The sequence below is a fragment of the Protopterus annectens genome, chromosome 3.part0 (assembly GCF_019279795.1).
Source record: "Protopterus annectens isolate FY-2018-M chromosome 3.part0, PAN1.0, whole genome shotgun sequence".
In the NCBI taxonomy this organism is placed as follows: domain Eukaryota; kingdom Metazoa; phylum Chordata; order Ceratodontiformes; family Protopteridae; genus Protopterus; species Protopterus annectens.
The window spans coordinates 1584502143-1584523911 of NC_056731.1; the positions used below are offsets into that span (position 1 = coordinate 1584502143).

Below are 21769 nucleotides of genomic sequence, written 5' to 3' on the forward strand. Positions count from 1 at the left end.
CTCTAGATTTCAATTAAATACCTTAATTTTACAGCAAACTATAAACTTCATTTCACAATGCATCATGTTTGTGAAACAATATACTAGTTCAGAGTTCACACAGAGAGCTTGACAGCTTAATTGTCTAAAGCATATGTTAGACATAATCTATGCATTCTTAGATCACCAGGGCTGAGAGACCCAACAATCACTAACGAACCTAGTATGCTATAAGAAAGGCTTAATGAATTTAATCCTCACTAATCATACACTTAATTGGTATCCATGGTCAAAAAAACACTGTTTTGCTGGCAAATGAAATTCTTCTTTAAAGATGCATCTCTGACGTACTCTTACCTGTAAGAGGGTCCCTGTTGAATGAGTCAGGCTGGATGTGAGGAACAGCTTGTACAAAACTGCTTTCTTCTGAGTTGGCTCCGGCATCACTTGTCCCATCGGGTTCTGAAGTCCGTCTCATAGAACTAAATACATAGGTGTTTAGCCCAGGCTTTAATGGCAGAATTTTTTTGCAGAGAGGTGTTGAAGCCCGAGTCAAAAGATGATGTACAAAGAAGTACCTTTTTATCTGATGATGCCCATCAAAATGTAGATGGAAAGCAGAATTCCATATTCTCAAAAAACTTCTCTTGCACATACAATAACTTGCCGAGGTCATCTTAGTTTCTGCAAAACTAGCGGGAAAAAAAAAAACATTATGGTATTAGAATACAAATCAGTACACAGTTCATATTCATTTCTACTACAGAGTTCTTAAAGAATCACAAAAAGGACTTCAAGGGTATAAGTAGACAGTATATTAATAATCAATGCACCAATTTAAGTCTTGGTCTTAAGACAGTGATACAACACGGATTGCAACACAGTAATTGTAGCCTGTAAAGAAAAGTAAATTAGGCAAATGTCAAAATACTAATTTTGTACTTAATTTTGTAATTTGTGCAAGCTAGGCTGCATAAATTGGGCTGATCGGTCATGTTCTACACTAATCAAACCTCTCAACCTCTTAGAGCAAGAAATCACGACAAAGCCATAAATAACGGAGGGCACAGGTCAAAAAGGGGCAATTTTTAAATATTTCTCTTAAAAACTTAGAAAGTTGATGGAACAGGTTTTGCATTGGCATGAAGTCAAATGTTTGTCATTTTCTGATTTCAATCCTCAATGATTTGCCAGAAAAAAACACAATTTTATGAGAAACCGACAATATACGAGGCAAAAATCTGGACAGCTGAGTGGTAAAACTCAAGATATACAACATGACAGGACTTCCTAACATTTACTCAGGTACAGGAATAACAACTTAAGCAAGATTATCCTTCACCATTTCTGATATCACAACACAAAAGACAAAGTAATGGCTTTTCATCTAGACATTAAGAAACACATGACAATCATGGGATTCTGTACAGAGATGGAATGAATTTCTGAATACAAGTCCGGTCGGTATTAATAACTAAAAAACCTGTGAAACTTCATCTACTCTAAAACTGATTAGACAAATTACTACTCTAAGCAGTAAGTACTGAAAAGTCTTGAAAGAACCAGCTACAGCAGGTACTTCTGCACCAGTCTAGCAGTAATGGCAACCTTTGCAAAGTGCTGACAAATTGTGGGTCTTCGCACTCCCCTCCTAAAGTTGACCCATTTTTAGCAAACTGTGACTATGGTACTTTACTGGTAATTAAGAACAAACGTTAGAACAAAAAAAAATACACCACCTTAGACTTCACAAACAGAAAAAATTACACTGCTATAACACCGAAATGTACTCCTAACAAAAAAAAAACAAAAGAAAAAGCACACAGGTTTTACAGATAGTTACTACGCTTGGAGTCCAGGAGACTTAAGGATCCTGGCCCAAATTCCTAATTTCCACAAAGCACTGACTTGAAGTGACTTGTTCAAGGTCAAGTATTGCCTGATTAAGAAACTTGCACAAGGCCACAAAGGAGGCAAATGAAGGCTGAGAGAATCAAACCCTGTACCACAGGAAGTAGCTCGTTAACCGTTCATAGCTATAATCATATGCGACAACTTGCTACAAAACCTCAATAAAGGTAATGGACTACTACAGTCAAATGTAAATATTTAACTGGTTTAACTATATGGGGGGGGGGGGGCATCATATCCATAAAACCAGTGAATTTAATTCAAGTATATCTGGCCTTCAAAAAAGTAACCGTCTCATAGAACAACTCCTTGTTAAACAAAATTCTAAAGATGCTAATAAGAATCATCAAATCATCTTGTGGGGGGGGGGGGGGTAATCTTTAACTACATCAAGGGAAGGCTTAGTAATACATCATTCTAGCTACCAACACAGTGCCCTCCAAACCACTGGAAATTAGTAAGTATGTCAGACAAAGTTTACACTAACTTTTTCAATTCCTGGGGATGGAAGGACTCTTGTATCCAAATAGGAATGAAACACCTCACATCACAGAAGACTTGGCCAAAACAGTAATTAAAATTAAAACTCAACTTCCATGCTTCCTGAAATCCTAGCAAGTTTCTTACTCTGATGCAAGGACAGCCATGTTAACCTCAAACAAAAAGGCGTTCACAAGATTGTTATTGTACTACTAGTGAACCTGTACAACAGTCACACCTGTTGTAATAAAAACCACCACACTTTCCACATCAAAAATGTAGGAAATGTAGCATCCTTTGCTTGCGTGGGTGGAATAATATTTCATTAAAAATCAAAGGCAAATAATGAAAACTGACAGCATAATAAAAGATCTAGAGACAATGGCGAAAAACAACCAAGATTATGAACACTGGCTTGCCATTATAGTTAAAAAAAGCTTACAGGATTGTCCACGATACAAAAATGTACACGACACTTCAGGGAATCAACTTCTTCCTCTGTACCCACTTACAATACTCTGCAGTTTTCACACCCCATATCTTGTACAGTTCAAGAAGGTACAAACATTCCTGCCAAATGAAGACCCAAGAGTTAGAAAAAATTAACTATTCAACATATTGGACTACTAAGGGGTAACCAACTTTGTTTTTACATCAATGCTAGTCATTGACTATTTGAAAATCTGTGCCTATAGCACACAGATCAGGAAGCAAATTAATGAATGGTAACCTTCTGATGAAGATAAGTACCGATAAAAGGGAAATCGCACCTTTCGGATAACCTTCTACAGAACAGAGTACTTCAATAACTGCATTCCAAAATAAACAACCATGACAAGTTAATGGCGATCAAGCTTTTTGTAGGCTAGATCACAAGCCTGATATTTTTTTGGGTTCACAGATGGTAGTAACTAAACCATCAGCGCCTCCTATAAATGACTTAAACCTCTCACCTAAGAGTGTTAATGATCAGAATTTTCTGCATCTCAGCCATCACCATGACTTCACTCAACTAGAGAATCATTACATTAGCTATCAGTCAGGGAAACCTTCTCCAAATGATTCTATGTGACCTTAGCCTTTCTTCAGTATACAACTATCTAACTTTCTTTTGAGTTCATGGACATAAATTCTGAAGTAGAGAGGAATTCTTGTGAAATATACAACAGAGGAAGATACAACACATGATAAAACCAAGTACATTTTTTGTGTTCCCATACTTCCAGTTATTACGTCTTCAGCTTTCTCCATGTGAATACAATTCAACTAAGAAGTAGTTTGCAATCAGTATAGAAAAGATTTAGAACATCCTACAAACAGAAAGCTGAGGTGGCAGACAGATATTGACAAGGTACAGCTATTTATCAAGCCTTTCATCTACTGCCTTGAAAAATGGTCTTGCAGAAAGCACCAATTCACAAACTAAAATACATCTGCAAATAGATTTAGATGAGGTGTTTCAGGATTTGTGATACACTGGAGATTCCAACTAGAATAAGAATCACAAAAGCATTTGCATACAGGTGAGCTCTTTTAAACTTGTGCAAAATTTAAAACTCAAAATATATTACTTTCATAAATAGTGTTGACATATTTCACATGTGATAGCAAAACTTTTATCAATTTCACTGTGCCAACAGTGCCCCAGTTTAACACAAGACTAAAATACTGCTTTCCTGTAAAAAGGGAATGGAGTAAATGATTGTGACAGTCTCATGTCGGTGCTCTTTAGTTAATGTGGATCATTAAAGCCTTGAAGTACACCACAGTACCCTTTTCTTAAGAAAAAATAATTAAACCAATACGTTCATAAAGAAAAATAAGAAACTTCACTAACTGGTATGCAGTAACTTCCAGCTTTGTCCTGTGCAATTATACACAGTTTTCATACATAAGCATGTGTCAGAAATCCCTGTGAAACTTACTGGGCTGTCAAGTTTGTTTGGTCTATAAGCTAACAATAGAGAGAGTGACAGTTAAAATAGATTACAAATTGTGTGCAATGTCATATATGACCTTGACAACTGCTTATCGGGAAAAATTCCATTACCTAACACTCACAAACTCATTTTAAAGGAGCATGTGCAACTCTGTGAAACATCGACTGCAATGTACAGCAAACTTTCCCCTCAGAAAGTCCGCCCCAAATAACCTATGAACTCGAACTATTTTAACACAAGTGTCACCAAAAAGCGTAATATACACTTTACTCAATTTTCATTTTACAACAAACTCAGGGCAGAATTCTATTACACACTAAAGTAATAAATGGCTTGCATTCAATAAGTCAGAAGTATGCTCAAAACCAAGCTAACCAGTGAGGCAACTACTATTTTCAGAGACCCATGGCATCTGAATGTGTGAAAAAATGCCTCAAAGCATTTAAAGCTGGTTATTGAGAAAAGGTAATGTTAACTGCTGGCTGCTGTCTTAGTGGCAGTGTTGTAGCTTTCCTATACCTTTTTTTTTTCTCTGATTTGCAGCACACAAGAAGCTAAAAGCTCTATGTACTACAAGTTATCAAATCTCTGAATCATAACCAAACACTAATCTACTTTTGAAATGGAACTTCCTGAATCCATGTCTTCAACACATTAACAAAATGGTTATGATCGGGTGACAGATCATAATCCTGTCTAGCCTCCTGGAGAATACGTGGCCAGAAAGTATAGCGAAATAAAGGTGAGATGCCAGGAACGATTCAAAAGAAGAGAGCCACTTCAATACATGACCAAGCTTCCAGCACTCAGAAAACATTTATTTACACAAATAACTGCCTCTTCACATAGGTTCACAGGTTTATACTAGGCTAATAATCACCAGGGCCTTTATAAGCCTAGCTGTGCAATCCATTCCAATTGTGTTCCTATGTATTATGGGCATACATTATGAAGAGACAGGCTAGTTAGGAAGTTTCTAGAGGTTATTGGAGGGGGGGGTATGTTAGATTGGGCATTACTGGTCTGCCTCTGTCAGAGACATGGGGGCCAAATCCAGAGTGAATTTCCAATTTCCCGTCCACTAGTCAAAGTTACATTTAAATAGTGTTAGGGATGGACTCTGCTTCAGATGGTTGGGCGGCCTGTTCCAGAGCATGGGGATCCTCTGAGACATACCAGTCTCACAGACTGGTCTTATCCATGTCACAAGCAAAATTTAAATCCCTGTATCTAGTGGTTCTAATGCCATTTTGTGGATGTGCAAAAGGTCATTCAGAGCTGGATCCAAGGATGCCTTGTTTGCCAGACATAGATCACCTCTCAGTAACCTGGAAGAGACAGTACAGAGATAGTGCTTTAAGGTGATCTGTAGGCATTTCTAACCTGGATTTTCCTGGTAAGGAACCTTTGTGGACATTACAGCTGTTGCATATTTCTGCTCAGGTACATGCCGAAGGGGCACTGTACTCAAAGATGGGTTTCAAAGACTTAGTGGCACTATGACTTCCTTAGACTTGGATGACATGCCCATTATTATAAACTGGGCGACAGAATGATTTTCTTACTATTGTGGCCACATGCTGGTCAAAGGCCAGATTACTTTTTATATAGGTTTCCAGATCCTGGACTACTGGGTCAATTCTTAGGGGTGTCATATTGATGGAGTAATTAGCCTAGTGGTAGTTTTCCCCAAAAGACACCACAATGCTTTTCTTGGCCTTTGGCAACAGTCATTTGTCTATGTTAGACCCTCTTGTAAGATGCGTGTGAAATCTGTGACCGTTCCCAATTTGCAGTCATCTGTGAACCTGGTTAGTCAAAGGCCATTGACATTAACCTTTACCTCTGGGAAGTAAAAGTCTAATAGCAGCAGTTCCTGTACAGAGCTCTGAGGTAATTCACTGGTGACCAGTTTTAGTGGAGTTGACTTCCTGGAGCCTCTCTGTACGCCAGCTGTCAATCCAGTGAGTTATACAGGGGTTTATGCCCAGTTTGGAGAGTTTGTCAACTATACCAGGGTGGGGTATTGTACTGAATGCCTTAGTCAGGTCAGGATAGGTGGTATGCATGTCAGGATAGGTGGTATGCATGTCAGGATAGGTGGTATGCATGTCAGGATAGGTGGTATGCATGTCAGGATAGGTGGTATGCATGGTTCTTCCCCTCATCCATTACCTTGGTGACCATTCTCAAAGAAGTTCACCAGGTTTAGTTGGCATAACTTTCCCCTGACAAAGCCAAACTGGGTTGGGTTCAGTGTCTAAACGGTGCTATTGTCTTTGTTGATAAATTCCATAATTCACTCCATAGCTTTGCTTATTAGACTAGTCAAACTAATAGGTCTGTAGTTTTGTGGGGTCAGTTGATGGTCCACCCTTGTGAGGTGGGATAACAGTTGCAGTCCTCCATAGCTTTGCTTATTAGACTAGTCAAACTAATAGGTCTGTAGTTTTGTGGGGTCAGTTGATGGTCCACCCTTGTGAGGTGGGATAACAGTTGCAGTCCTCCATAGCTTTGCTTATTAGACTAGTCAAACTAATAGGTCTGTAGTTTTGTGGGGTCAGTTGATGGTCCACCCTTGTGAGGTGGGATAACAGTTGCAGTCCTCCATGTGAGGTGGGATAACAGTTGGAGTCCTCCATTTAAGTGTTACACACTGTACTTTGGCTATAGTTGAAAAGGGACTCATGGTCCTGACTGACAGATCATGTTTCAATGTATTTAGAAGGCATCCTAGGCTACTGCAAAGTCTACTGACACTGTGTGCTTGGCCTTAGCAAGCATCACCAGCATTTGCTATTTGTTAATAGTTGGGGGGGTGGGTTATGAGGTACATCATGGGGTGGAGGCAGGGGAGGGAGTTGGGGGGGGGGGGTGAAGTCTGAGCTGAATTAGTCAGCCAGCAAATTCATCATTGACTACCAGTCTGGCACACTGATTTGTGCTGGCGAAGTTTCACACATAGCTGTAAAAGGCCTTGTTGTTGTCTTTAGCCTGTGAGACTATCTTAACCTTGAAATTGACCTTGTTGGACTAATTAATCCTCTTGGTTTCCTTTTAAGTTTGAGAGCTCCTATCATTATGGGAGTTGCTCTTCCTGATTTTAGTCATGTCTTTTTCATTTTGTTATGTACGCTATTAAAGTTAGGATTCTACCATTGTGGTTTGATTGGGCTTACTTTAATTAGGTACAGCAGCCCCTATACAGCCATTCACATGCAAGACCCTAATGGAATCAGCCACATAATTTGGTCCGAGTACAATGGATGATGGAGCTCTACTTCTTGAATTTTCCCTCAGGTTGATTGTAGATCAGTGTACGTATCTCTTTAAAGACCTCCTGTGGGCATGTACTAACGCACTGATTACTGAGCACGTGCAGGGACAGAGTGCCATTTTGTGTTAAGATGCAATGCAAGCATGTCGGTGTATGTAAGCTCTATTTGTTAATCAGTTTGTTTATAGTTACTGAAGCTGCGATCCATCCTGATGTGCAATAAAGCTTCTTGAACTGGTTGTCATCCTTGGATTAGGGGACAAGCGACATGGTGTCACAATCGGCATATCTAACAGCCAGAAAGAACTCCAGTTTCTCTACTTTGACTTCGAGAGGTATATACAGAAGTGGACCTTCCTTACTACATGTACAATTCGCAAAAAAAAACAGGTCAGAAATGACTTTCTAATGTTAAAACTTGCACAAACTACTACTTATTTGCAAAATATGAAATGAAACTGACAGCTCTAAATGATATAAAAATAAGTCAAAATGTCTGATATTGCTAGAATTATTTGAATTACTACAGAAAATGTTTGAAATAAAGTGCGAATTGCATGAAATTTCATATATTTGCATATTAACTGAGGCTATCCGAGTTAGAGGTGTATGAAGTGTTCGCATGCATGTTTGTGCAGTGTTACAGTAAAGTTATTTAGCAAATAAAGCCATTTCAGAGCATATTTCGCAAAGTGAAATATTATGAAGAGTTTACTGTGCATTGTGTGTTACTGCAAGCTGCAGAGGCACGACTTATTCGTATACGATTACAAAGGCCATATTTTCAGTGTATGCATAAAATGCACATTTTATTGGCATGGCTGCACGATTTTGAAAACCAGGTCTGCTAGTGTTTGACAGTAATAGTGGTGAAAACTAAAGAGTGTTTGAGCAAGAGTACAACATTTTCATACAGGCTGCATTTTCTGATAAAGATGACCATACAAAAGGCATTTATTCTGCATAATTTAGCTGGGTCAGAAGCCACAGAAAGAGAAAATTCATTTGTGTATGCACCTGCTATTTATGCTGGAGAGGGGGAAAACCATCATACTGTTGCAGAGGTGGAGTCATGGGAGGACACAGAGTGCTTAAAACATAAATTTAGAGAAATGTGTAACCCCCAGACCAGTATTACAATGGAAAGGCACTTATTTTAAAACCTGTTGAATCTTTTGCAGCATATATAACTGACCTTAGAAATAAAGTTAAACATGCAGACTTGGTGACTTTAACGGATGACTTAATAAAGGGCAGACTTGTCTGTGGTATTAAAGATGATGCTGTGAGAAAGATTTTGGTTAATGACAGTGATTTAACTTTGAATAAGGCCATTGAGATTTGTCAGATATGAGCTCACAGAAAAGCACACAACTATGTTTATAAATGAGAATAGCATTAGAAATTACTGCAGCAAAGCTCACACAGCATTCAGTAAAGAAACAGGCCCAGGTACATGTCAGCAACTGTAATCTCTGCCACACCCACTGGCAAACCTAAAATCTAGCAAGTTCCAGAATTCGTACAACCACAGTGAAGCATAAAAGTGTGTCAGCAAAATCAAAGCATGGGCCCCAATCTAATTTCATTGCCAATTGTCATAACTGTGGTAACAGTCATGAATCGAAGAGAAAAGTGCTTAGCTTTCAGTCAACAATGCCACAAATGTAATAAATGGAATCTTTACAAAAGATTTGTAAAATCAAAAGAATGTGTTCTCTTTTACTAAAACAGAACATTTTAAGGAAAAAAGGGTTGAATTAGAAAGTCATGACCCAGAGTCTTATTCTTTTTATGTTGATGGTATGTCAGTGCTTAGTGAAACAGTTGATTTATGGGCCAATAATGAAGTATTCTGCACTGTTCGGATAAATGGCAAACTCATCAGGCTCAAAGCTGATACTGGCTCAAAGTGAAATGTTATGTCTGCAGAAACATTTGCTAGAGTAAGTGCGGGTGAAAGGCTTGAATTGACAGTGTGAGAAGCTTGTTGCAGAAGGCGGTATAGAAATTCAAACCAAAGGCTGGGCAGTGTTCTCATGTTACTCTGTGGGTAAAAGCTACAACTTATGTGGTCAAAAGGCACATCCAATCATTAGTGGGCTTCTGAGACAGTGAGGATGGTACAGATTTCACTTAATGAACAAATTCACCATGTTACCTTAAAAAGACCACTACTCTAATTTTGCCCAGTCTTTTTTCAACCAATGCTGATCTTTTTGAAGACAAACTAGGCAAGCTTTCAGTTTTGTACTCCATGAAGTTAGACCCAGAGGTCAGTCCAGTTGTCAAGCCAGTCAGAAAAGTTCCAATAGATATGCAGACCAGAGTTGAAGCCAAACTAGATAAAATGGAGCAACAAGGTGTGATTTGTCCAGGTGAAACTTCAAATGAGTGGGTTTCTTCCATGGTGGTAGCTCATAAGAAAAGCTCAGATAACATCAGAATATGTATGATCCATGAGATTTGAGCAAGGCACTAAAAATACCTCATTATCCAATGCGCACAGTCGAAGTTGCAACCTTGATGCCTAATGCCACTGTTTCTGCCTTAGATGCAGAGAGTTCCTTTTGGCAAATTTTGCTCGACAAGAAATCCTCGTTGCCCACAAGTTTCAGTACTCTGGAAGGTACAGATTTCTGAGAATGCCATTTGGGATAAATTCTGCAAGTGAAGTCTTTCAACATGCAATGGAGAAAAGTTTTCTGGGTATCCTTGTACTATTATAGTTGTTAACTGAATCAAATTCACTGGCCTGTCCAACAATATAAAACAAATGCAGCCCCTCACGAGCTGTAACAGTCCCAGTAAAATAAAGATGCACTGGCACACTTTAGCGTTGAATAAAATTCCTTCTTTAATACGAACTGTTAAAACAAAATAGCTTCACAAACTGGTTGAGCGCTTTCATCTACTCCTGTAGATTTCCGCAGAACCATTTGAAAGTGCTTAATTACATATTACATAGTCTCCTTTCTCCAATAGCATCATCACATTAATTAATTGAAAACAATTAATGACTAACCATGTAAAGCTGTTAAGTGCACAGTGCTAGATTCCCTCAGAACTGTTCCTTCCCTCTAGTAACTTATTTTTTAAAATCCTTGTGTATGTCTATTGTTTTGAACATACATTCATATTCACATGTCACATGTACATTACATTACAAAATTATTGACTATTAAAACCTCATAAAGCTAAAAACTGTAAAAAAATATATAAAAAAAGCTTCAGAGTGAATAGCTGCTTTAACATCACATTTTTGTGTTTTTATGTTGTCAAACACCTTAATAAGAGAAATATCCTAGAGAACACTTTACTTTTTAAGTGTTATCTAGGATATTTCTCTTAAGGTGTTTATGACAACATAAAAACACAAAAATGTGATGTTAAAGCAGCTATTCACTCTGAAGCTTTTTTTATATATTTTTTTACAGTTTTTAGCTTTATGAGGTTTTAATAGTCAATAATTTTATAATGTAATGTACATATGACATGTGAATATGAATGTATGTTGTGAATATGAATGTATGTTCAAAACAATACATACACAAGGATTTTAAAAAATAAGTTACTAGAGGGAAGGAACAGTTCTGAGGGAATCTAGCACTGTGCACTTAACAGCTTTACATGGTTAGTCATTAATTGTTTTCAACTAATTAATGTGATGATGCTATTGGAGAAAGGAGACTATGTAATATGTAATTAAGCACTTTCAAATGGTTCTGAGGAAATCTACAGGAGTAGATGAAAGCGCTCAACCAGTTTGTGAAGCTATTTTGTTTTAACAGTTCAGATAAAGAAGGAATTTTATTATTCAACGCTAAAGTGTGCCAGTGCATCTTTATTTTACTGGGACTGTTACAGCTCGTGAGGGGCTGCATTTGTTTTATATTGTTGGACAGGCCAGTGAATTTGATTCAGTTAACTGTTGTCAGCTCATGGATTCCCTAGATGAGCTTCCTTCTATCTTCTCTCCTAGGAGAGATGATATTCAGCGTATGCAGTCGGAAATGGCTATAATGAAGGGGGAGTTGACTAGACTCATCGAGCTAGTCACTCAAATGAGTAGTAGACCCGCTATTGGCGATACTGAAAAGCGGAAGTTATCAGCACGCGAACAGGAAGCGTGCAACAATTCCTTTTCTCTACCAGACGGGCAGAGATTTCAAGTACATAGTAATGGACGGGCCTCTTATGGATCTAAGGGAAGTATCGGTGAAGGAGAATTCCTACCGACAGTAAGGGAGAGATCGGAGGATGAACATTTCAATATTTCGGGTGCCAGACTAAAAAAACAGTTCCGAAAAAAACATATGCAATGACAGCGCATGGGAAAGGAACTACAGGTACTTTTAAATCAATTCAGCCTAATGCAGGGCTGAATAAAGATAAACATTATACTACTGCTAATTTTTTGGACAACAAGTTTGACTTTAATAATAGTAATAAACGTGGTGGACTGGATAGAACCACGGAAGGTAACGCCAATGAGGACATGATACTGAAGGATTTAATTTTTCAGTTTGGTAAAAAATTAAAGACTTTGAAAAATCTCAACCCCATAGGTACCACATTAACATCTATACATTTTTTAAGATAAGCATTATCAAGTTGTAACGTTTTTAAAACGACCTATGGGGGTAGAAATTGACCAAGAACAATATGTGGAATGCAGTAAAATGTTTGATAACTTCGGTTTTACTTTCATGAGATACCTTATGAGATACCTTATCTCATGCAATGACAAAAGAATATGTAAGTTATTAACAGAAATTGAACAAATGGATCATGTTATAACTACTGATTTATTGTTTGATGAATATGTGATGAATTTCGATGCCCAATTTTCATGGGTAGGCAATCAGGTTAATAATCAATATGAAAGGAAGTGTAAAAAATTAAAGCGGGATTTATTACAGTATGAGAAAGGAGAAGCATATGTATTTGAAGTAAAGACAGTCAGTTCTGAGAGGAAAGTAAGATATAATAATAGAAATAATACAAATCACAATCAGTTCAAGTTTAATAACAATAGGGGTTATTTTAGTGGAAATAGGTCCAACCATTTTTTAGAGGGGAAGCAAATGAGAGAAAATGGGGGCAAGCAGGAAGAAAGATACAGAAGCAGGCAATATCAAGAGAACAATCCACCAAGAAAATGGGATTAGGTACACCAGGAAATGGAGAGAAAGGAATACTTAAACATAATGATATACATTATAGATGGAAGGACTTTAGTATATACAACTATACCAATGTAGAAGTTACCACTGATATGTTCTCTTTATTATCTAAAGGTATGAAGTTCATTCCTAATAATTCCGGCAATATTAGATTATATAGTGGATTTTAAAAAATACCTCAGGAAGTTAAATTTGGCTATATACTTCAAAGGGAAGGAAACACTGAAAGTGGAAACCTTCAGGCAGCCCAGTTATTTTACTCCACCATTGAATAATACCCTAGCCACTTAGGAGAGGATGGTACTCAAGGAATTGTATGCCATCATGGACAAAAGTAAGAATTATGTCACTAATTTAACTGAGAAGGAATACAAAGTTATGAAGGAGTTGCAAAATAATGATAAAATTAGATTAATGAAGCCGGATAAGGGAGGGGGTATAGTCATATATAATATGGAAGACTACAATAATAAAATAAGTAATATATTATTTAATTCTGGGAATTATATATCAACATCTATTAACGAAGTTAATATAGCCAATCATAAGATAGATTTGATATTGGAAGACCTATTAGTAGAGAACAGAATCACTATTGATTTATATAATTATGTGAAATATCCGATTATTAGTAACATAGTGGGGATACCCAAAGTGCACAAAGATATGAATGAACCTCCATTTAGGCCCATAATATCAGGGAGCAACTCAAAAACTTTTGAATTAGGGAAAGTCATAGATGGTTGGTTAAAAAGTGCATATAAAAATATTTCACATATAGTGAAAGACTCTTGGGATTTCTTGGCAAGACTTAAAAATGACTTCATTTCTGAAGATTGTATATTGGTGACAGTGGATGTTGTTGATTTGTTTTCAAGTATACCTCAGGAAGAGGGACTCAACAGATTCCAGGACAGTATAAAAAATATAGTAATTTAACATGGGAGAAAATAAGTATTATAATGGTATTTATGGAATTGGTCCTGAAAAATAATTTTATTATGTTCCAGGGTGAATACTACAAACAAAGTAAGGGAGTAGCCATGGGGGCGGCATGTGCCCCCATGTTTGCAAATTTATTTCTACTAAACTGGGAGGAAGAATATATACTTGACTCAGAATGGAAAACTAAATGCTGAGGTTTTTGGATGATGTGTTTATGGTGTGGAAGGGTGGGGTTGACACTTTAAAGACATTTATTGAATATCTGAATACTAGGAATGATTTTTTAAAATTTACTTTTACCATGGATAGAAAAAGTATATCTTATTTAGATACGAGGATTACTATAGACGGTAATAAATTTAAATCTAATTTATATAGAAAAGACACATTTAGTAATGATTATTTAGAGTTCAATAGTTGTCACCCAGCACACCAGAAAAAAAGCATCATCAAGGGACAATGTATACGAGCAGCAAGAATGACATCTAACTATCAAGATATGGTAGAGTAGGTTACCCGAAAGGGATGATACTGGACGTAGTGAACTATGTCACTCAGGAATGGGGAAAAAATACAAACCTATACTGGGAAATAACATGGCAAATAGTAATTCTTCAGACATAGTTACCCAGGAGTTTAGAAGAGCGTGTGTTATACAATATGTCCCTGAAGTAGGTAAAATTAGGGACGTAATTGAGAAGAACTGGAATATATTAGAAACTGATGACAATGTATATAACATAGTAGGAAGAAAACCCACATGTGTGTACAGAAATGGACTTAACCTAAAATCCAGGTTAAATAGGATGTATGGCATTACCAAAAGTGAGCATGGCACAACCAAATGTGGTAGATGCAATCAGTGTAAGTTTATTATAGGGAAAAAAAGTATAATTCTGGACAATATTCACAAGACTAATATCACCTTTTGTAAGGGGAATTGTAGAACAAGAAATGTTATATATTTAGCCAAGTGTAAAACATGTCCAAGTTATTATGTAGGAATGACCACACTGTTTGAAAAATAGAATTTATGAGCACTGTTATAAGATAAGAAAACAAGATGGAACTAATGCATTATGGAGACATTGTGAAGCTCATAATGAATGTAAGATGTTTGAGTTTGGTATACTAGAACACATACTAGAGAATCCAAGGGGAGGGAACACAAAGAAAAAACTAATGGAAAAGGAGACACGTTGGCAAATAAAATTTAATGCATCAGAAAGCCCAGGGCTTAATGATACCATATCTATAAAACCCATGTTGGACAAAAAGTAAAGTGTTATCTAGGATATTTCTCTTAAGGTGTTTATGACAACATAAAAACACAAAAATGTGATGTTAAAGCAGCTATTCACTCTGAAGCTTTTTTTATATATTTTTTACAGTTTTTAGCTTTATGAGGTTTTAATAGTCAATAATTTTATAATGTAATGTACATATGACATGTGAATATGAATGTATGTTCAAAACAATACAGACATACACAAGGATTTTAAAAAATAAGTTACTAGAGGGAAGGAACAGTTCTGAGGGAATCTAGCACTGTGCACTTTAAACAGCTTTACATGGTTAGTCATTAATTGTTTTCAACTAATTAAATGTGATGATGCTATTGGAGAAAGGAGACTATATAATATGTAATTAAGCACTTTCAAATGGTTCTGAGGAAATATACAGGAGTACATGAAAGCGCTCAACCAGTTTGTGAAGCTATTTTGTTTTAACAGTTCGTATTAAAGAAGGAATTTTATTATTCAACGCTAAAGTGTGCCAGTGCATCTTTACTATTATAGTTGTGCTATAATAGTAGATGACATACTGGCAGGAGGTAATGGTGAAGCAGAGCATGACAAACCTCAGAAAAGTTCTGGGAATGTCAAGTGAATCTTAAGCTCCATCCACAGAAATGCAAATCCAGGCTGAGAGATGTCACTTACGTTGACCATTTATTTACCAGTTCAGGCTCAAGACCAGACCCGTCTAAGGAAACGGCCATTCTCGAGATGCCAGCTCCAGACGATGTTCAAGCCCTGCAACGTTTTCTTGGCATGGTTAACTACCTAGGCAAGTTCATTCCAGACGCGAGTCAAATATCAGCACCACAAAGACAACACAAAGATGCATCTTGGTCTTGGTTGGAACAGCACCAGAGAGCATTTGATGCCCTGAAACAGAGAACTGCTAGTCCACCTACTCTCAGATACTATGATGTACAAAAAACAGTTACTCTTTCATGCGATGCTTCAAAATTTGGTCTTGGTGCAGTTATTCTATAACAGGGTCAACCTGTTGCTTGCGTTATCAGAACTCTCACCAAAGCTGAAATGCAGTATGCTCAGATAGAGAAAGAGCTTTTGGTGATTGTTTGCGCATGTTCCAAGTTCCATGATTACGTGTAAGGTAGACCTATCCAGATCAAAACAGATAATCAACCTCTAGTCACTATCCTGAGAAAGCCTATGTATACAGCCCCAGCCAGGCTGCAACACATTATTTTGAGATTGCAAAAGTATTTCAATCTTGTCTACAAGAAAGGCAAACTTCTTTATCTTGCTGATACATTACCCAGCTCACTCAGAAGTACCACTGAACAGCATAAGAATGAGCAATTTGATTTTGAAGTCATAGAAGTGAGAGACATTTTTCTTCCACAAGTCTTGATGAGTTGAGAGTTCACACACAGCTGCAGATCCAGTTTTGCAGAAGCTCAATCACATTCTCAAAGAAGGATGGCCATCAAAGCAATCTAGTTTACCTCCAGAAGTGCAACCTTATTTTCCATACAGAGATGAGATTTTTGTCAGACAATGGTATCATTATGAAAGGTCCAAAAGTTATTGTTCACAAGTCTTTGTAACAAGAGTACATTATTATCTTACATTGAGGTCACCCAGGAACTGACTACCAAAAGGGCAACAGTACTAGTATTTTGGCCTTCTATGTTCCAACATATTGAGAGAGTACTTTCATCCTGTTCTATGTGTAATAGTACAAAGCAAACAAAAACAGAGAGCCAGCACAGGTCCTGTTTGAAAATGAGTGTATTTAAAAAATACACATAATATAAGCAATGAAAACAGACTGCATGTACATATGCAATAAGAACAAACTGCACAAACCGGTTTCGGCTAAACATCTTCCTCAGTGTGACACAAATAATCAAAATCATTGCATTCCAAAGCAGCCCATTATCTCAGAGTGAGTTGTTGGTGTTCCAATTCCTGAGGAAGTTCCAGAAGCAATTTTCATTCCTGTGATGAATCCAGAAGCAAGATGTTCACCGAAACTTGTCCCTGTTACTAAGGCCAGTCCTGATGGTTATATGTCACAAGATCCGGTCAAGTCTCGAGTCCCTGTTCCAGATGTACAGTGACTTGGACATGACAATATGAACAACCTGAGCATTGTGTTTATTTCCTGCCTAGCTGCTTTCTTTTCTTTAAGAGGGAGGATACAGATCAGTGTACACATATCTTTAAGAACCTCCTGTGGGAATGTACTAATGTACTGATTATTGAGCACGTGCAGGGACAGTGTGCCATTTTCTGTTAGGATGTTGTAGTGTAAGCATGTCTGTGTAAGCTCTATTTGTTAATCAGTTCGTTTATAGTTAGTGATGCTGCTATCCATCCTGATGTGTGTTCATGTAATAAAGCTTCTTAAACAAACTACCCCACTTGCTTATCCTAGGATTAGGTGACGAGCAATACTGATTTTAAGTTTAAGTTGATCTGGTCCAATACCCATCTATTGGTCGTGCTTTGGACCAATCAAAAAACATAAGCATTTCCAACAGAAGACTTTCTCCTACAGTGAGCTTTCCAGTGCTCTGCACTCACAAATGTGTGCTTGGCTACTGCATCTGAATTCAGGAAAATCCAAATCTAGGGGTTGACATTGCCAGAAAACCTTCTTTTATTCCTAATTCACTGAAAATACCAGATATTTGGAGAAAAATGGACTAGTCTGGAAGCACACAGGATGTTTCTTTACAACATTCTGGCAGGGATGAAATGGACAGCATACTGTATATGTTGTGGTTAATACTGCAGGCAAACAGAGGCTGTTTTTTTAAATCAGATCCATTTTTTTTTTGGAGTAAACTGATGCAATGCAGGTAGGATATTTTTACTGATGGGCATCACAGATCTACAATAAAACCTGATAATATATCAGTGACCAATGGACTCCTAGAAAAATCAGTAATAATGAGGAAAAGTACAAAACAAGGCCATTTCCTGACAACACTTAATCGATATGATTGCACATGGTACCTGTACAAGTAAAGAATGAATGAATGTGCATATTGTGAAGGTGTTTTCTTTCCAGTTAATTTTTACAGATAACGTGATGATTATTGCCAAAGCAACAAGATGGAAGCAGTTACAACAGAGCTGAAAAAGGACTACAACAGTACAGGGCAGGTTATTAATGCAGACAGCTTGGGAACACATTCAAGAAAGGGTATTTTGGGGGTTGTGGACAAAATATGGAACACTGGAGGAGGCACAAAAGCTCACGGAAGATGATATATTCAGGACATATCTAATAACCCTATCTTTTAGCAGGTTTACTGGAAGAGTACAGTACAGATAAGCCTAGGGTCATATGTAATCGGTGTATGTAATTAAAAATATGAAGTAGAGATTATGAGGCTAGACATTACAGAATAAGGAAGACAATGGTGTTGTATCCAACAATACATTAGTTCAGCGCATTTAGGTTTTACTTGTGGGGAGAGAGTCAAGGAAGAATGTCATTTTCTGGGTTTACTTACACAAACAAAACATAAGGCAGGATAAGAAACAAAACAGGAATATTCCAAGGATTAAAGGAATTGAAGAAATTAAAAATAACACAAGGCTGGGCTAAGAAACTCATACAAAAATTCTGAAAGATAGACTTTTGGAGGCACTATGGAAAAATATGAACAAACACAGCCACTTTAATAACACAGAAAAACCTTAATAAAGACAGCGGGCCAGATTCAGGAAACCTCCGTGTAAGAGTTATAACTCTTACACGGAGGCTGCAGTTAAAACGGTGTGATGTCAGCATGTCATGTGGATGCATATGCATGAGGTGCATGAGGCATGCTGAATCACACTGTAACTCTTACACGGTCCGTGTAAGAGAGTAGGGGGCGTGCCCGTAGGCTAAGCCCTGAATGCGGACACGCCCCCGTAAGTGTATAATGGCTGAAAGTAAACAGCCACGAGAGAAGCCATGGAAATGTAAACAAACACACTACACAACACATTCCCCCACAGACCATCAGTGTACAAAGTGAACAGAGGCTATAAAATGAAAATAAAAACTGTTTTATTTTTTTTAACCCCCGTAAATGTGTGCTACTGTGTGCGCTCGTGTGCACGGGTGTGCTACTAGCGCAACTGCAGTTAGCAATCAGTGGAAAAGGATATGAGAACTACATATGCAAAGTAAGCCAAGAAGAAATAGCTTAGCGGTAGAGTTGCCGGCTTAAGAGTAGGCAGGCAGGGTTCGAGCCCACACAACAACCTTTTTTTTTTTTGTAAATAAGCACTAAAAAAGCCCCTGACAGTATTGTCCAAATGTAAAAGTATACCCTTTTGTAAAATGGAATGAAATGGAGCATACATATTGAAGTAACACAATAATAAAAATAATTAGAAATGTACCGATAGCTAAGCTGCTGTGAGACACAGTGCCCGTAGCGTTTAAAAAGCTGCAATCGGTATGCCCGCTGCTAAGCACCGGTTTAACAGGCTGAAACTAGCTGTGCTTAGCTCAACATGTGTGTCACTAGCCAATTAAGGTTTATCCCAGCGCACACCATTTGCGCGCCGCTCCCACAAGCTAACTGCCAGTGCGCATGCGTTACCTCCGCGCAAACAAGCGCAGACCTGCTTTTAAGTGCTTAAAAGTGCTTATGGCATGTTTGATTGACAGGTCCTCAACTCATTTCTGTCATGAAAATTAAAAATCAGTGGTTAGATTCGAACCCAGGATACCATGCACTAGAGTCAAGGTACTAAACCACTAAGCCATGACAGCAATACCTAGAAATGCAGAAATAGCATATATATGGGATAAAATACAGAATGGAGCATGATAAAGCATTTTCAGTGAAGTAGATACAATTCCAAAATGGCCAATCAGAGAAATGTGCGGGAAAAGCAGCATATATAAGCCCCATAGGCGGGAATACACACCATAACCGATTGTAGAACAGAACAGACCTGCAGTCAGAATGAGTGGAGTAGGTGAGGGACGTTGCTTTCAAGCACAGCGTTGGGGAGTCCAGATACATGGTCTGGCTCCTTATCCATCATCATGAGGCCCAACGCATGCAGGGCCAGGTTTCATGGGGAGCGTACAGGGCGGAGGCATGGGACCAGTTGGCTCGTGATCTGACCAGTGCTACTGGCATTCCACGCACTGGTGAGCAGGTCCGTCACCACCATGCGGACCTGAAGCGGCGTAAGCAAGACCAGTTGACCCAATGGATCCAGGAGGCCCGGGATATGCCCAACGCCCCACTACTGAGTAAGTTACATTTTACTCATGTATGTAAGGATTTCAACTAGCTGATACCATGGAGATGTGTAGTCCAATATTACTTCCTTTGTATTACAGCTGCAGGTGTCCGCTCTGCGAACCGTGAGACGCATGACCGTGACTGGCGGCTGCCACCATGCAGGTTAGTAACCCCATCTAGTACTTGTAAATAAATATTATAGTGTAGCATGTATCAGAACACTGCAGTGTATTGATTAAAAGTAATCTAATGTGCAAGCAAGAATTGAAAGTTTGCAAGCATGGCTGCAACAAGTTCATCAGTATGCAAGTGTGACAGGAAAAATTATTTATAGAAATAAATAGTGCTGTAATACAGATGTCCCACCATTAATTAAATGTAGTATAACCTGCAGTAGTCTCCAGAGTACAGCTTCAGAATCTGAGGTAGTCACATGTGTGATTTATCCCCTGTTGAAATGCTGAATCATGACAGAAGTGAGGCTGTTGGAAAGTGTTTGAATCACCACAGGTCTAATATGTGAACAAAGCCTAGAAGTACCAACCTGAACTGTGAAGTTGCAGGATGTGTGAGAGTGACAGAAAGGGTCATGTATGAATAAATAAAGTAGTAATAACCCCTGAATATATTAGCCCCAGTGTGTTTCCACAGAACTAAATGCATATGTGAAGTACAAATTAACATCCCAAACTGATTTCAGTGTGTCTGAATCTGAAATGTCAAGGCCAAAATCTGTATATGGTGATAACAGTAAACAATTTGCAGATAGAATGAATGATTATCTGACAGACTAAACAGCCATAGTTGTCCCCTGTCCTGTCATCAAAGTGTAGCAGGATGATGTATCTGATCAAATTCAAAATAAGTAGGATAGTGATGTATTTGTAACAGGTGTAGCATAACAGTCAAATAAAAATCATTTTGAAACATCAGCCTCAACTTAATTGTGCACCTATTACAAATGTATATCAATGTGTAACTTATGAATGTGTCATCACTTTCTCCACCCAACCCTATAATTCCATATAACACCCAATAAATATTGGTATGTGAACATTTCATTAACCATGGACATTTGTCCGTTCCAAACATATATGCATGTCTGTTCGTGCATGTGCCCTGTTCATACCTGCAAATCTGATGGCCTGTTGCCATTAATCAACCCTGCATGTTGTTTGATTGTGTATTTCCGTTCAAATAATGCATGTGATATTGATATGCCCCTTGTTCAATGGTGTTAATATCTGGGTGTTTGTTTAATGGGAATACCAATGCATGCTGTTACAACTAATCTGAATGGAATAATATGCCACTAACCCAAACTAACATAACTACTCACAAACCTAGAATGCTTGGGAAGGCAGGCCCCAGCGGACCCACCTCTTCCACCTCAGCTGGCGACTGCACCTGGCACTAGTGCCCAGGCCGGACCCTCCTCCGGTGGCCCTGTGCCACCTTCGGGTGGAAGCGCTGCAGGGGATGGGGCCCGCCCCCCCTCTGCAAGCGTGGCCAGAGGAGTTCGTCC

At 38.1% G+C, this 21769-nt stretch overlaps 1 protein-coding gene across 2 annotated transcripts in view; it reads right to left on the bottom strand.

Moving 5' to 3' along the window:
* MTERF3 (mitochondrial transcription termination factor 3) overlaps positions 1–21769 on the bottom strand; it is a 459706-nt gene that overhangs the window by 307655 nt on the left and 130282 nt on the right. For both annotated transcript variants that reach the window (XM_044065624.1, XM_044065623.1), the window contains one exon: positions 337–671. In XM_044065624.1, coding sequence (XP_043921559.1) covers positions 337–655 — 319 coding nt within the window. In that variant the 5' untranslated portion in view covers positions 656–671. The remainder of the gene's footprint in view (positions 1–336; positions 672–21769) is intronic.